The sequence below is a fragment of the Pongo abelii genome, chromosome 4, assembly GCF_028885655.2.
Source record: "Pongo abelii isolate AG06213 chromosome 4, NHGRI_mPonAbe1-v2.0_pri, whole genome shotgun sequence".
Classification (NCBI taxonomy): domain Eukaryota; kingdom Metazoa; phylum Chordata; class Mammalia; order Primates; family Hominidae; genus Pongo; species Pongo abelii.
Window position 1 is genome coordinate 11,685,604 of NC_071989.2, and position 16,525 is coordinate 11,702,128.

Consider the following 16,525-nt stretch of genomic DNA (forward strand, 5'->3'; position numbering starts at 1 on the left):
CTTGATGAAGACTGATATTATATATGGCAAAGGGAAATAATTAGGCAGTGTCATCTTCACTCAACACTATTATTTAGTACAGATTTAAGACAGATTTATTGATTATATATCATAAGCTGTGAGCTAGACACACAAGACACAGTGTAAAGAACCAAAAGTTGTCATGGTATCATTTTTCTGTCTAACTTTGAATTAACCGATGTATTTTATTCAAGACACTTTGGATGTAATAAATGAAATCAACTTGAGATGAATCAAATCAAATGAGGAAAGAAGACAGGTTTTAAGAAGGTATCAGGTAATTTCATGAATGCAACATATATGAAACATACATTAGGCAGCCAGTCCTAATGAAAACTATACTGCTCTCACTGACTTTGAGGGCCATATGGCTTCTCTGTTGGGAGGCTCACTGTTACCACAGAGTCCTCCACTAGCACACAAGCCACTATGGCCACCGTCACCAAGCACCCACTATTGTATGTCACAGATTTTGGCTTGCTTATTTCATATCCTCCAGAGTAAGAGCCCAGATACTCACAGTGTGGTCAGGTCCATTTACGATCCAATCAGGAATTGGAAACTGATTCACAGGTTACTACACAGTTCCCTAGACCCATTCCTATCAGGAGCTGGGGTTGGGTGAAACCATGTAAAAGGTATACAACATGGAAAAATGTCACACAGAAAGATTAGGAACATGAATTGAAAAGGTAAACAGACCAATAGTGAAACAAGAGGCTTCAAAGCCAACTCGATGTCAAGTCAATGGTGCATATAGACCTATAAAATCTGGCAGGCTTAGCGTTTCAGGAGATGTTCAGCTTTAACAGGAAGCTCTTCATATGTATAAAATTAGATGGAGTAAAGCAAAAATACACTTAAAATTATTATTTTTCTCTCTCCCTAAATTCACCACCTTCAATTAGTCCAACTTACAAAACCAACTTCAAGTGAATACAGTTTACTTTTTGTTTTCATTATCCATCCTGCTTTGGTTAATCTGATGTTTAAGCAAGTCTGTGATGAGTTTAATACACCATGATGTACTTATTTGCAGCAACATATACATTTGGATGCAGAAGCAGATGCTTCTACATATCCTAAATAAGGTTTTATAATGGAAAATAATATTCCATCCATGTGGTTAACCCTGGTTAACAACAGAGAGTGCAGTGTTTTCTATTTAAAGGAAAAAAAAAAAAAACTAAGCAATGTTAAAAAGTTTAACAGCATGTGACTCCAATACGAAATGCTCCAATTACAAAGTTATACTCTTACAAATATAAAGTATTTTGGAGCAATGAATACAAAGATATTTTTATTCTTTTGTGGCAGCAGGTGGCTAAGAGTCGAACAAACTCATGTTCCTGCTTCTGCAGAGTGGCTGCTGACCCCAGGACCCTGCCCCACTTCCATCGATGAGAGGTCATGTGACTGAAATTCACTAATGGACTCTGAGTACAGTGATGCAATTGATGATGCAATTCAGGATGGAGCCACAGGGGATGGCAAGGTCATCAAGTTAGAAACAGGGCATGAGTCACTATATGGAGAAGAAGTAGGCTCAGTCGGCCACCTTAGAGAGAAACAAACTACTATTGTGTTAAGTTCACTGCAGTGTTGGAGTTTATTTGCCATAGCAGCCTTGGTTTTCTCCCTAAAAATGTAGTAGAGTGCCAAAAACACACCATCTAACAAGAGCGTTTTTGAGAAACGGAAGTTAAGCCTTATGTCTCTTTCACACACAGGCACACATACAATTACATTTTCATATATGAAAGCCTGGTTCTAAGGAGGATAATTTTATTTTGTGGTCAAGTGGCTAAAAAGTTACAGGCTTTAAAAATACATATTTCATAATCTCAAACTCATCACTAATTGAATAATCATTTATGTTTATGAATGAGTAAATATTTTTACACATGGGGAACTGCACGTGTGGTTGATCTTCAAGGGGCAGTTTCATAACTTAGCATTATGTATTAGCAAAAACAACACTGGTTCCACCAGAATGTTCTCACTTTTATTTCAGGAACCTGGAACTCTGGATCATTTAGGGAAAAAAAAAAAAAAAAAAAAGACCCAAACTGGGAGACTGTGACTTCGCATCTCCTGATTTCCAGCAAGCTGGCTGAATGCAAAGCCTTCCTTTGTGTAAAATTACACATAATTTGCATTCAGGGCAGGCATTAATTTTGTTAAAAGAGTTTCAAGTACAAATCAGGACATTTTGGACACCTTTTGAACATCTTAAATCAGGTCAGTTACAATTTCTTTCCAACATTTGACTGAATGTTCCAATTCCACCACCGGGTTGGAAAGAAGAAAAACATCACAATTTACTTGCAGTGGCAACTCAAAGCACAGACAATGAACAGAGCGGCGCTGGTACCTCATGCTGCTCATGCTGCCGGTCTCGGATCCGAGCTTGCATCGCTCCAGCTGGCTGGCTACGATCTGCCGTTCAGCCTCCAGCTCTCGGGTCAGCCTTTCAAACTGTAATTCCTGAAAGAAACCCACCAACAAGATCAATTCAATCATCTACATGACAGGTGAAATTCAGACCAAAATGATAGGATGGCTGAGGGGGAAAAATATGATTTTCCAAGATGTCAAATTTGAGAAATGTGCAATAAAACTAGGAATCGAAGGTTAGACAGGCTTGTGGCCCACTGACCATGCAACTTTGAATAAGTTAATTCATGTAAGTATCAGTTTCATCATTTGTAAAACAGACTTAAATATTTATTTAATAAGATGGATATGAGGATTAAAGGAGATACTGTCATGAAAAATTATCCTGTGCTATCTTTAGCAGACAGTCAGCACCCGACAGGTACCGATACTCCTGACACCACAAGTATAGCATTTAATGAGAAAAAAGTTCAGTTTTTAATTATCTTTTGGAGTTTTGTGTTTATTCCCTACTGGCCTTCTGGCCAACTCTATAGTGTATACTGCTTTCTTCATATTACTTACATATTGTAGATTGAAGTAAATAATGCTTTATAACCCACACTCTTCATAACTTTGCATTCCAGCAGAATGACAATGATACCAATTCTATACAGCCTCATTACTAAGTACATAACCTTTGAGATATTTGATATATCGCCTTAAAAACAGACAATTGAACCAATGAAAAATGCTTCTACAAAACTGCCTCAAATCCACTGTTGAAAACTTTAATGAATGATTCAATCAGAACTTCAAAAATCTCAGCTGTTCCAACAACAGGATTTTGTACCATATTTTACTACTGATGTTTTCTTTCCTCATACACTTAAGTTTTTTAAAAAATGAAAATAACTAGAGCAAATCATGTATTTTAATAAGAAATGGCAGGGAAAGTTTTTATAATGTCACATTTAATACCTTTTAAAAAATAAATTATCTAAACAGTTATGTTTTGGGGATAAGAAACAAGAATGCTTTCTCATACTGAAAAATAGCTCAGGAATCAGTTTTGGAGAATTTAAATTCAGAAGGTTGCAGGGATATATCTTTCCAGAAAATAAGATTTTATTTACTTGCTACCCCAGGACACTCTTGCATGAGGTCTTTAAAAAGTAGAATCTGGTGTGCCCCCCATATAAAATAAAAATATCCTGGCTCTTTTCCATAGGTGCAGATTTTAATACTGACATTATTTTGAGAAACGAAGCAAAAGACACTTTGTAAATGAGAGTTTAATTTTCCCTTTAAGGTGCTGAAACTGAGGGAACATTTTGTTATTTAACCTCAAACTTTTATTCTCACATATTCTGAAGGGCATCAAAGTATTATAGGTAAGAAATTAATAAGACCTCGGCTGAATGTATTTTACGCATCTAACTTCTTCTTCTCTCTTAAAGTTCTACTGCTTTTTTTCTTTCTGGAAATTCCTTTTCATAATATCCACTTCATAATATCCATAATATCCATAATATCAACTTCTAGAAGATTTTTTCACTTCTAGACTTCTTAACATATTGCATCTTAAATCTCTCTGAAACATGAAACCCACCCATACTTTTAAGTTGATAACAACTGTAAAAACATAATACTTGAAGACCATACAGAACTCCTCACGTCGATGGAAATTCATTCTTTGTAGCATCTAAAGTACTTTGATTTGCTGCCCATTTTCCTGTGTTACAGAAGCTCAACATGGTGAAACAGTGCAGTATTTGGAGTCAGAATTCATAAACCAGGGGCTTCTGCTAGGACGGATATTGCTCTTGGTCATCCCTGCTTCAGATTGTGACTTCTCCATGGTTTTACCTCTTGTCAGTATCACAGGAGGGGTGACAATGGGAGATGACTTTCTCGTTTGCAAGCTTCCTTCCCAGCACGCAGTCAGAGTTTCCAAGACTCTTCATCCATTCATGTAGATCTGTATTTGCATCTGGCTTTATTTTCCTTCCCTCTGAAAGAACAACCTTAGAGTTGTTATTATGGTGCAGTTCTTTGGGTAAAGAAGTCTTCCAGCTTGACAGACCTTAAAAAGGTAACTATCTGGTTCTCATTTTGGAAGACATTTTTGCTCTATTGTCCTCTTGTTTGCGCTGTTTCTAACAACACCACCACCACAAAATACAGTTACCCTTAAATTTATTTATCTATGTGTCTATAGTGTTTATTTTTTATTTTTTATTTATTTTTTTTTTATTGAGACGGAGTCTCACTCTGTTGTCCAGGTTGGAGTGCAGTGGCACGATCTCTGCTCAGTATATAGTGTTTCTTTTTAATTTTTCTCTGCTTTTAAGATTTTCTCTTTACCAGAAGCACTGGGCAATTTGATGATGATGTTGCTTGGTGTAGCTTTCTTCATGTTTCTTATGCCTGGGTTATTGAGCTTGGATCTCTGGCTTTACAGGTTCCATCATATCTGAACATTTTAGGCCATTATTTCTTTACGAATAGTTTATCTGTTCTCCATTATTTCCTTTCCTTCAATGACTCCAATTAAGTGCACTTTAGGCCACTTGGAGTTGTCCCACAGTTCATGGATTCTCTTGCAATTCAATTTTTTTTCCTTTTGTGTTTAATTTGGGTAGTTTCTATTGGTGTCTTCAAGTTAACTAAGCTTTACTTCTGCAATGCTTAACCTACCATTTATCCCATCCAGTGTATTTTTATAACAGACACTGATGAATCAAACATCTCTAAAAATTTCATTTGGGTCTTTTTTGTATCATTCATGACTTTATTTAACTTTTTGCACATGTTAATTATACCTATATTAATTATCCTTTTTGTTAATTCTAACATCTGTGCTAGTTTCAGCTGATTGACGTTTTTCTCTCAATCTGGGTCATATCTTCTGCTCCTCTGGACATGTATTCATCTTTCAACACAGACATTTTCATTTTACCTTCTTGGCTTCTGGATAGGTTTATATTCCTATAATTGTCTTCAGCTCTTTTATGAAGCACATTAAGCTATGTGAAAGCAATTTGATACTTTTGAGCCTTGCTTTTTAGATTTGTTAGGGGGAGCAGAACAGCATGTAGTCTAGGGCTAATCATCCTGCCCTACCAAGGCAAGACACTTCTGAGACCCAACTCAATGCCCCATGGACTACGGGTTCTCCCAGCTTGGCTGGTGGGTGCTGGCAAACATTCCCACCTCTCTATGAGTACCAGGCACAATTTCCTCACATCCTTTCAGATGGTTCTTTCTCTGGTCTCTGCTAGTTTCCTTACATACATGGGCTGCTAAGTTGTTTGCTGAATATGAGAAAGGGCACCTTGCCTTTCTGATATTTGGACCCATGAACTCCCTGGACTTTCAGCACTGTCTTAACTACTCAGGCCCTGCTAGGCTTCCTCCTTTCTGCACTGCTGTGCAGAAACTCTCTCAAGGCAATAATTTCCTACCTTACCCCAAGCCAGGGGTCTATGGCTTACAGGGAAAACTGTTTGAGCCTTGCCACACCACTGAGGCTAGGATCTGTCAAAATGTAACCACCCTGAACTGGAATGGTATTCTCTTTGGAGCTGATAACTGAGCTTGTGAATGGGAACAAGAGGAGCTAGAATGGAGGTTCTCTAACTTGCAAAGACTGATTGATTTTTCAACTGAGGATTGATTTTTCTCCTTGGTATAGACATTCTTGTGGCCCAAAGCCATCTAGAGAAGACACAGCATCTTCACAAGAATGGATGAGATTCTATTGCACTGGAGGATACTTTAACTGTAGGGTAACTGGAAAGATGACATTATCCATCTCTAACACAGTTTGGGGTTTGAGGGAGGACAGACCTCTCAGAATGAATAAGCTGCTGAGTTTCTTGGAAAATTTGAGATGAAACAGCATTCAAGAGAGGGATGTTGCTAATAAGGGCAGGTGAGTATACAAGAAGTTAATTGGAAAATTAGAGCTATGTGAATATATTTAGTGAAACTTGTAATTCTGGTTATAAGTAAATATGTAGTACTAAATTAATTCAGCAAAAGTGAGACTGTCAAGAAAGAAGAAATATCTCTAAAGATTGTCTAGATTTGCAGAATAGAAGAAACAATAGAAGCCAAGATAATAAATAGAAGAGTAATTCTGGGGTAAAGGATCACTAGTATGGCCTTCTCCTGTGTAATTCTGGTGGAGATGTGGTGATGTAAATCAGGCTGTATAAAACGTAATACAGAGACTGCCCAGAGACATTAAGATTTCATGGGAATTTAGAGTACCTGGTGGTTTAGAGAGGACATCCAATGGTAAAAGAAGTTATAAGAAAAAGCAGAGCAGTGTTAGAAAGCCTAAATCTCCCCACTATGTGGAAATTAACTTATGTAAGAGATCATAAATATTCATAAAACTATTGGAGATATGACGCAAAAGTTCATTAAAATGTACAAAGAACGAGATTTAAATGGTTTCATCCTAGAATAGCATATTATTGAGCCATATAATACGTTAGGATTATTATAAGAAAAATTATCAAACGTTTTATAACTTTTCCTAAACAGCCTAAATTAATGATTTATTTGGTTTAATTAAATGGAGTTTATGAAATGTTTTTAAGTAGATAAAAGCATGTAAAGTCTCTTGGGGGGACTTAGCTAACTTAGTATGAAAACTGAAATCAGAAAACTTATCGCCATAGTTTCATTACTTCTTTCAATAAATATGTTACTTAACTTTGTGGTATAGCATTAGTTGGGATGGTATCATCCAGATTTAAGGAAGTATAAAAATGTATAATTGTTAAGTCTTAACAATATTGAGGCTTCTTCATTTCTACAGTCTAAATGCCTGTGTCTCCATCCCCTGCCCAAGATTCACATGTTGAAATGCTATCCCTCAAGATGAGGGTATTAGGAGTTAGGGCCTTTGGGAGGTGACTAGCTGAACCAGGAAGTGGGCCCTCACCAGACACCAAATCTGCCTGCACCATGATCTTGTGTTTCCCAGTCTCCAGAACTGTAAGAAATGTTTCAGCTATTTATAAGCAATGCAATTTATGGTATTTGGTTAAAGCAACCTAAACAGCCTAAGACAAGATGCACATACTATTTTTTGCATAGTTTCATTTCCATTCACATGCAACATTTTGTTTTCCCTAAGTTAAGAACTTGGAGTTTTTTGTTCCTTTGCTCAGTTGTCTATGGACTTATCAAACCCCAAACTCCTCCAATTTGTATAAAACTTCTCTTCACACAAACATATGAAATAATATGTCAATATCAACTACTGAAGAAATCTCTCCTGGAGTTTTTGACCTGCTCCAATCTGGCCTGGCTGCCTTCTTTGCACAGCTGTCTTCTGGGATCTCTCTCCATCTTCAGGCGGGAGATTTCCTTTGTGCCTCTCTTCTGTGGATTCCTGTCTCCTCCATGAGTTGTCTTCTTCATTGTCCTACTTTATTTCCTTTCCTGGTAGAAAATGTCTTTCCAGATACACAGAGATAGAGAGAATGAAAGAGAGGTATTATGTTCTGACACTTTGCACATCTTTACATGTTTTTATTCTACTCTCACACTTAGTGAATAATAGGACTTAGTAAAGAAATAGAGAATTCTAGGTTGGAAATCATTTTCCTTCAGGGTTTTGAGACAGTGATTTTTTGCTTCATTATCTTCTACTCTCCAATGTTGCTGTTGAGAAGTGTGAAAACTTTCAGAGGTTTTTTTTTCATTTTTCTTTTTTTTAATGAAATCTGCTTTCACTTTCTCCCAGAAAACATGTTGTATGTGGTGACATATCTTGATATACCTCTATTTTTAGACATGTTTGCTGGATATTTTGTGATCTATTTATTTAGGGATCTTTCAATCAAAAACCTATTGTTTATTCTAAGCAATTCTTTTGAAAATTTTTAATGCTTTTCTCCTCCTTTTTAACATTTTTGTTACTCTTGTTTTTTCTTCAACTCTCATTATTCAGATGTTAAAATCTAGTCCTCAAGGTTTCTTCCTTTAGTCTTCTTCTCTTGTATTATTCTGTTTCTTTATCTTCTGTTTTACTTTCTGAAAAGTTTTATCAATTTAATCATGTAAGTCTCTAATGAATAATTCATTGCTATTATTATGCTTTTAATTTCTCGGAGCCAGTTTTTATTCTCTGAATATTTCTTTTAATTTGCATCTGGTATTTATTCTATGGATGTAAAATCATCTCTCTTCTTTCTCCACAGTATTAATGTGGTCATGTTTGTTTTCTTCTCTCTGCATAGTTCCTATTTTATGATTTTTCTGTTTGTTTTAAATATGTATTTTTGAAGGTATCTCAACTTCCCTGGCAGTCTGCTCATACGTGACTGTTGGGGTGAAAGAGCTGACACTTGTATGAGTGCCAGCATGAGTGAGGCTTGTTAGCTGTGCCTTCCAGGAGAACCACTGTGTGCAGAACATCATGCAGAATCCCCTGAAAAGGCTCTTCCTAGCTCCAGCTTTGAGCATAAACATTTGCCTGCTCTTTTTCCGCAAAGCTGAGCAAGGTTGAGGAGGGGTGGGTCTCAAAATTTAGCAAGTAAAACTGTATTCAATACCTCACTTTTAACAGTTTTTCTTGTGGTCCCTGAGTCAAGAGAATTAATTTCACCCCTTCCAGAGAATAAGCCTCTAGTTTTGGGCATGGTGGGGTAGGGGATTTGGAGATCTAGCTGATATCTAAATGAGTGTTCAGCCAATCTCCGGAGCTTACCACTATACTTCATGCCCCATGCACCCACACCCCGCACCTTTGAGAGATTTTCCTGTGTAAATTGATCTACGATTTAACTCACCCCCCTGCTTAGAGCTCCATTCCCTTGGGTATAGTAAGTCATTTCCCACTTTGTCCGTCTACCTTCTTTCATCCATTCTAAGTCACACATTTTTCACACTTTGGTATCTCTGGGTTTACCAGCTCATGAATTGGGATGACTTGCGTTTGATAGTGTGTGACTCTTTATTGGAAGTACTGTTGCTTTCTTCACAGTGCTTTAAGTAACTCTAAAAATTGATGGCCTCTCAAACTTGATGAAATATGGTTCTTTATTTACCCACTCTCTATGTTTAGGGGGTTATAACCCTTTTTAAAAGTCTTACTGCCATTTTGGCAAGGAAGCGGGGGTTAACACAAGGATTCAATGCATCTTCTTTATTTGGCAGTGAGATCATCTTTTAAAATAACTTGGCAAGCTCAGGGCAAAGAAGGACAGGTCAGAGTAGGAGTGAATCTAAAACGCCCCAGGTCTTTGTGACATCTGCTGAACCCCTGAGCTGGAATATTCTAGTGGCATAGGTTGGTCCCTCTGCTCTCCTTCTAAGCATAACCATATTCCACACCAAGATGCTGATCATGCTCCTGTTTAGAAAGATTTAAAGAATGTCTGAAGTCCCATACTTCAAGTTTCGGTCAACTTTCCTGCAGTGTCCTCTATTTCTAAAATTTGGCTTCATACCTAGTTCTATTTTGAGCAAATCCCTGGGTCAATAATACAGACAGAAATCCTTCTCTAGGCCTGGGCCTTTACAGAAGCATTTTGTTGACTACTCAACCTTCTTGGGGAGGATGTTCTGCCTCTCCACACCTGTTCCTGCTGGTGGCTCCACTGGATGGTAGGTTGGGCCTGTCAGATGACATCCTCCTGATACATCCCTCTGCTCCACTTCAACTTCTTCCCTCCTCCTTTCCTACGACTGACCACTAGCTAGTATATCCACTGGCTCCTGCCAGAGTCTCAGCAAATTATCTATTTCCCTCAGTGGCCCGCTACAGTCCCCATACTTCATTCACTATCCCCATGTCTGGCCCATCCTGTCTATAGATGAGACCTGGTTCTCAGATGCACAAATGCCACCACAATCGAGTTAGCTGCATGTAAAATAAGAGAATGAAACAGCAATTCTGTATCTCTTCTGCTAAGATTGAATGGTTTTATGGAGTCTGACTTAGTGACAAGGTTTGCAATAATAGAGCAAAATAACTGCTCAAGTGCTCTGAAGTATTTAATTAGAAAGCAGATTACGGTCATTATCATTGTCTAAACTTTTTCCTTAGATGTTCTACCTGGGAGAGGATCAACGTACAGAACTGTGGTTTCTCTGTCCTAGTTTCCCACTCTGTAGGTGAGTTCTTGCCGCCTGGTGTCTCTCCTCTCTGCACTGACCAACAATTAACACCATTGAGTATGCCTGGGTGATCTTTTTTCTTATATCACTTTTAATTCCCATTTCACATGAACGAGTTGACTCTATAGCCACAATTCTTGGCAATGTTAATTTTACCCCACTGAAACATGTTGCCAAGCCAAGTCTGAAGGGGAAGTGGCACAAATGACAGGGTAATAATTGGAAGCCTACAGCAGAGTGTCCAACAAATCTGGACAGAACAAGCCATGATGTCAAGATGGAATGGAACAAATCAATGTCAACTGTAAAGGGGTGTAGACCTCATTGGTGAGTCAGAAACTGTGGCAAAGAGCTGTCTGTGAAAGTTTACAAAACTGACAGATTAATGTTTTAAACAACGACAGTGTCATCCTGGGTTACCCAGCAAGGCAGCAGATGACAGGAATCAGAACTTGGAAATGGAATCATAAGCACCTTTCCAGAACACATTCAATAAAATAAAAATATAACGAAACACCTCTTTCTCTCCAACTCCTTCATTCTGCAGTGTTCCATCTGCTTTTGCTCTGCCATTTTCTCTTGCCAAATGCTTTGTTAGCCAAATAAAGTATGCTTAATACAGTTTATTTAATTCACTAGATGACAGGACTCCATGAAATTAACAAAGGCTACATTTCTTGGTATTTTAAGATGATGTATAATTCCATTATGCTTAAAAAATTAGTAGCAATATTATATGGGTGACTCTAAACTCTATCACAGTAATCTCTAGAACTGTTTAAAATGCCTGGTCCATTCCTCCAGAACTGAAGACACAAATGTGGAGGCAACAGAGCCCAGCATGTGCACTCTGAAAATGTTCTATTAGTGATTATTATGCCCATATCTGCTTGGGGATGACTATTCTACTTATGATAACAGCACATAATGGCAGTTAATATTTTAACTAATTACTTATCATGTACCTTATTCTGCTAAGTGCTTTACATGTATTAACTTATTTATTCCAATGTTGACTCAATAAGGTAGGCATTTGATTGTCAGGGACATCTCAGACTTAGAGATGTTAAGTAGCTTCCCAAAGATTAGCTAGAACTGTAACAAGAAGTCTAACCCACACTAACAGTTCAGAAACCCATTGCTTCCAAGCTCTAGGAATATTTATTTCCACTGTTTTAATGAAGGCTATATAATCAGGAACAATACAGCCAAAATCATAGCACAAATTTCTTTTTTTTTTTTAATTATTATTATACTTTAAGTTTTAGGGTACATGTGCACAATATGCAGGTTAGTTACATATGTATACATGTGCCATGCTGGTGTAATAGCACAAATTTCTTTAATGAGGAAGAACTATAGCTCATCATTTCACACTCTCTTTTATTTTAGTTTTCCTTGCCTGCCTGGAAATAAAATATTAGAATTATTATGTCCAACCATAGAAAGAATTATACTTATTGTACTGTTCAAGTTCACACTACAACTGAAATAATTCCTTTGAATAATGGCCCTTAATTTTTAAGAGGAACACTGCCAAACTCAGATATACCAAACAAGGGCAATGAAGACAGAGAGGGGGCGTACACCAACATCTTTGCCTATACTTATACCACAGTAGAGAAAGCAGCCTTTCTATATTTAAAGGGTGAAAGACGAAGTACCAGAATCCTAGCCTCAGCCAAAATCGATGACTTGCATTTCCTCAAATGGACTTTGCATGTGTTCAATCTGCATTTATTCACTCATTGCTCCAAATATCTATTTCCTCTTCTCTATCCTTTCCTTGTTCTTCAAGTCTAGCAAAAATGCCTTTGCCTTTCAATTTCACAGTGATGAATCACACTACTTCATTTAATTGCCATCTGTTCTATATATACGTACATTTCTGACCTCACCCTCAATCTCAGCACCTGAGAAGAATTGTCCGCCACTCCCATAGCACCAAAAACACTTTCCTGAATTCTGTTAGTTACATTCCTGTCTCCTCTCCTGGACCGTATATGCCTTGATGACAGGGACCATGCTTTTGCATTATCACCTTCTTCTCATCTACCATAGAGTGCTCTCAATACATGAGGAATAGATGGATGAGTGGATGGATGCCTTACTTGACCTCAACAAATAATGTTTGCATCCATATGAGAAAATGTGCAATAGTGAAGAGCAAACTCACACTATCGATCTGGGAAAATTTAAAATATGACATTAAATCACTTTTTTATAGCACTTCCAATGCAGAATTTCTGTTCAATGATCTTTTTCCATGAATTGCTCACTCACTCTACCTCTCTCTCCCCTCTACTCTCTGTGTCATCATTGTACATCCTTTGTATAACTAACCCGTTTTAGGAATAATTTTTTCAGAACAGAAATATTTGAGTGACGAAGGATGATGTTTATCCTTTCTTAATCAGTGCTCTTTGTTGAAACTTAAATAGCTAAATATCCATATCAATGGAATAATTATACATGCTCTTATCACCAAACATCATGTACTTGACTTGACCTGGTAACAGCATTTTACTTTGTTGGTCTCCTGTTCCTTCCCGCACAAACTCTTCTGATGGTTTCTGACACATCATCTCCTGCTTTCTTTCCCACCTCTTTTGCTGACCCTCTAATTTTCCTCTGTGGCTGTCTCTTCCTCTCTCAAGCCACCATTCTCCTTGTGATTCTTATACTTTCTCTGAACAAGCTCATCCATTCCAAAAGCCTCAATGACTGGTTCTTGGTGTTTATCCGCCGACATTCATTCCCAAAACCAAGAGGTTCACATCCAAAACCAAAATCAACCAAATCCTACAAACCTACTCCCACTTCTTCATTTTCCTATCTCACAGAATGACAGCATCATTTGCCCAAGTTGCCTGATCCACAGATTTGCAAATCCTTCTAGACTCTGTCCTCTCCAGACATACATAACAAATCATCTTTAATCTGCCCACTGAGTGATGCACTAATACCACTCCAGTTTTGGCCACAAGTATCTCTTGCCCAGATTCCTAAACTCAGTATCCTAATTAATATCTTGCCCTGTTCATACTTGCTTTCAATCTGTTTTTCAAAATACAGCCAAAATTTTTCATGAAAAATAACAAATGTGATTATGTTACTCATTTATTTAGAATCTTTTAGTGAATCCTAATTTCCAAAGGATAAAAGTTAATTTTTCTTAACTTATTAATCATATAAAATATAGTTAGATATAATTACATACAATTAAGATTAAATAATTATATATAAATATAATTTTAAAACGTTACTTATTACAGTACAGTTATATTAGAAGATGACAGTATCTTCAAAGTTATGCTCCATTTATTGGCCACCAAGAAATGTACGTAAAACTTTTCAGAGTGAGGAAAAACACTGTTCTGACTTTTCAGAAAAGCATCAGTAGATACTTGATTTCTATCAACCTAGCTGCAAAGCTCTCTGTCCAAATTGTGAAATCTACATTAAAAAAAAAATAAACTCAGTCATAAAATTGACACTTTCAGATATTTTTATCCTACATCATTACATGGCAGAATAATCCATTTTCTCATCATTTACCTCCTTCCTAGCAGAATAGTCTGTTTCCTCATCATTTGCCTTCTTCCTAACATAAAATGTTCTAATGAATTTCAGAGTTCAGTAGCTCTTTGAGAGTTGAATGTCTGTCAGTATTTCAAGACTAGGAATAGTTTCCAGTCTCTTCGGTGGCTGGAGAATTCCCAGTGAGTTATCTAATTTGACCACTGGAAATCAAAATTTGCCCCCAACAATACGGTGGTACTGCTGCTGAATTTCTGTTAAATACCCACAATGTCAGAGTTTTCTAGTATATATATGAAATGCCAAGAGAGCGCCACCTTCTCACTAACAACGACCACAGGGGTGTATTGAGTCTTTTGCACTTTGCCTGGCAGCTAATCAAAAGTTCCAATTATTTTTGACTTATCATTATGTTTTATTTCAAGGCAAGAATGACATTATCTTCTTCATCGAAATCTCTAGTATCCTACCACATATTAGGTATCAAATCAACATTTATGGAATAAATAAGTAAAACAGCAGTAGGGCAAAAGATGCTTATGTGGAAAGCATTCTGCAAGGTGCTGAATGATGCAGTCAGGGAAGATATGAGCATAAAATTAATTCAGGTGTGGATCCTGTTGACAGTTCTAAGTCTAGTAAAATAGTTGAAATCAACACATCATTAAATAGAATGCAAAGTAATGCTAAATTGTAATGAGATACAAATGAATTTCAAAGATGACTTTCCCTTAGAAAAGATGGAAGAGTGCGGGGAGAAGGAGGGCAACGTCACGTGCAGGAACTAGTATTTGAGATGGACAATGGGAGGTTATTATTTGACCATGTGAAAGGGATGTCATTCCAGGCTCAAAGAACAGCAGGGATTTAAGCACAGATCTTGACAAATACTGAATGTGTGTGGATGTGTTTCAGAGAGCAATTAGATTTCATCTTATTGGAATTTAGGGGCAAATTTACTATCAGGCAAATTACATTGGAAGTTTGACATAAGTAAAAGGTTGATATTCAACAATGATCATGATTTTCTTCGTTTACTGAATTTGATGCACCTTCTCATCTATTTCCATACTCCAAATAAGAAACCCTTTGAAATTTTATGGAACTCATGTGTTTCACTGACAAGAAAATAGTTAATAAAATTTAACTATGTTTTTGACATTTGAGGGTCAATAGTGTAAACATGGATCTTGCACTATATATTGCGCTGCAAGGATGTTAGTTTGCCAGTCCCTAAATGTCCCTGTCAACTGTAGAGCTTTTTCATAATTAGGCAAACACAATAAAGTCCACTGGGGCTATGGACACCAGTAGATATGGGTTCTTACAGCCAAAAAAGTAGTCTCAGTTTCTTCTGCTTCATTTATGTTGACATTTTTTTTTTACCCATTCTGTGTGTTATTATTCATAGCTCCTGCTCCTCATTGCCTCCAGAGTGGATTTTAATTGCTGCTGTCACATCCACTGTTGATTGAGGGGACTGAGGTTACCACAGGGCTGACATCAGGTAAGAGGGAGTTATTATTAAAATTGTACCCTAACATAATAGCATAATAGTTTTATTATTTGTACAATAACAGCCATATTGTTACTCTAATTATCTTATCCTCACAATGACCCAATTGATTTAGGGTATAAAGTATAATCCATTTGTGTAAAGAGTAGTGAACAGGGCCAGGCGCAGTGGCTCATGCCCGTAATCCTAGCACTTTGGGAGGCTGAGAAGAGCAGATCACAAGGTCAGGAGTTCGGGACCAGCCTGGTCAGCATGGTGAAACCCCGTCTCTACTAAAAATACCAAAATTAGCCAGGCACGGTGGCACGCACCTGTAGTATCAGCTTCTTGGGAGGCTAAGGCAGGAAAATCACTTGAACTCGGGCTCCAGCCTGGGCGACAGAGCGAGACTCCATCACAAATACATGAATAAATAAATCAATAAATAAAAAATAAACTGGCAATCACACAGGTAAAGTGAACTGGCAGTCAGAGAGGTTAAGTGAATAAATCAGGATCACTCAGTTAGTGGGACAGCAGAGGCAATACAGAGATAGCTGGCCCATTGGTATTTCCTATTCTTGATAAGGTATGTAATATATGCATGCATGTCAACGCTTTTGTTTCATCTGAGAAATATATTTCCCTGCTGCTTAGGAAGTAATATATTCAAAACATGAACATTCTTATATTAACTTGTTTAAATCCATGTGGGACAACAGGACTGATTTTACTGTTCATTTCTTACAATACTGTGCATTCAATTAAATACTCTCTTTACTAAAGCAGCTTAATGATTTGAACATTTCAGTGTGATCCGCTCTCAGATCAACTTCAAAAGACTGAATTTAAACCTATCTTCAAGCTGTGAAGGTTTTAGTTCCTTTCTTTTTTTTTTTCTTTACTTTTTAAAATTCCTCTGCTGGGAACGAATTAAGTACAGCCTAG

General features: G+C 37.2%; 1 protein-coding gene across 5 annotated transcripts in view; it reads right to left on the reverse strand.

Moving 5' to 3' along the window:
- Positions 1 to 16,525, reverse strand: part of CTNND2 (catenin delta 2) — a 948,913-nt gene that overhangs the window by 600,373 nt on the left and 332,015 nt on the right. For all 5 annotated transcript variants that reach the window (XM_024247287.3, XM_054555411.2, XM_054555413.2 and 2 more), the window contains one exon: positions 2,396 to 2,508. In XM_024247287.3, coding sequence (XP_024103055.1) covers positions 2,396 to 2,508 — 113 coding nt within the window. The remainder of the gene's footprint in view (positions 1 to 2,395; positions 2,509 to 16,525) is intronic.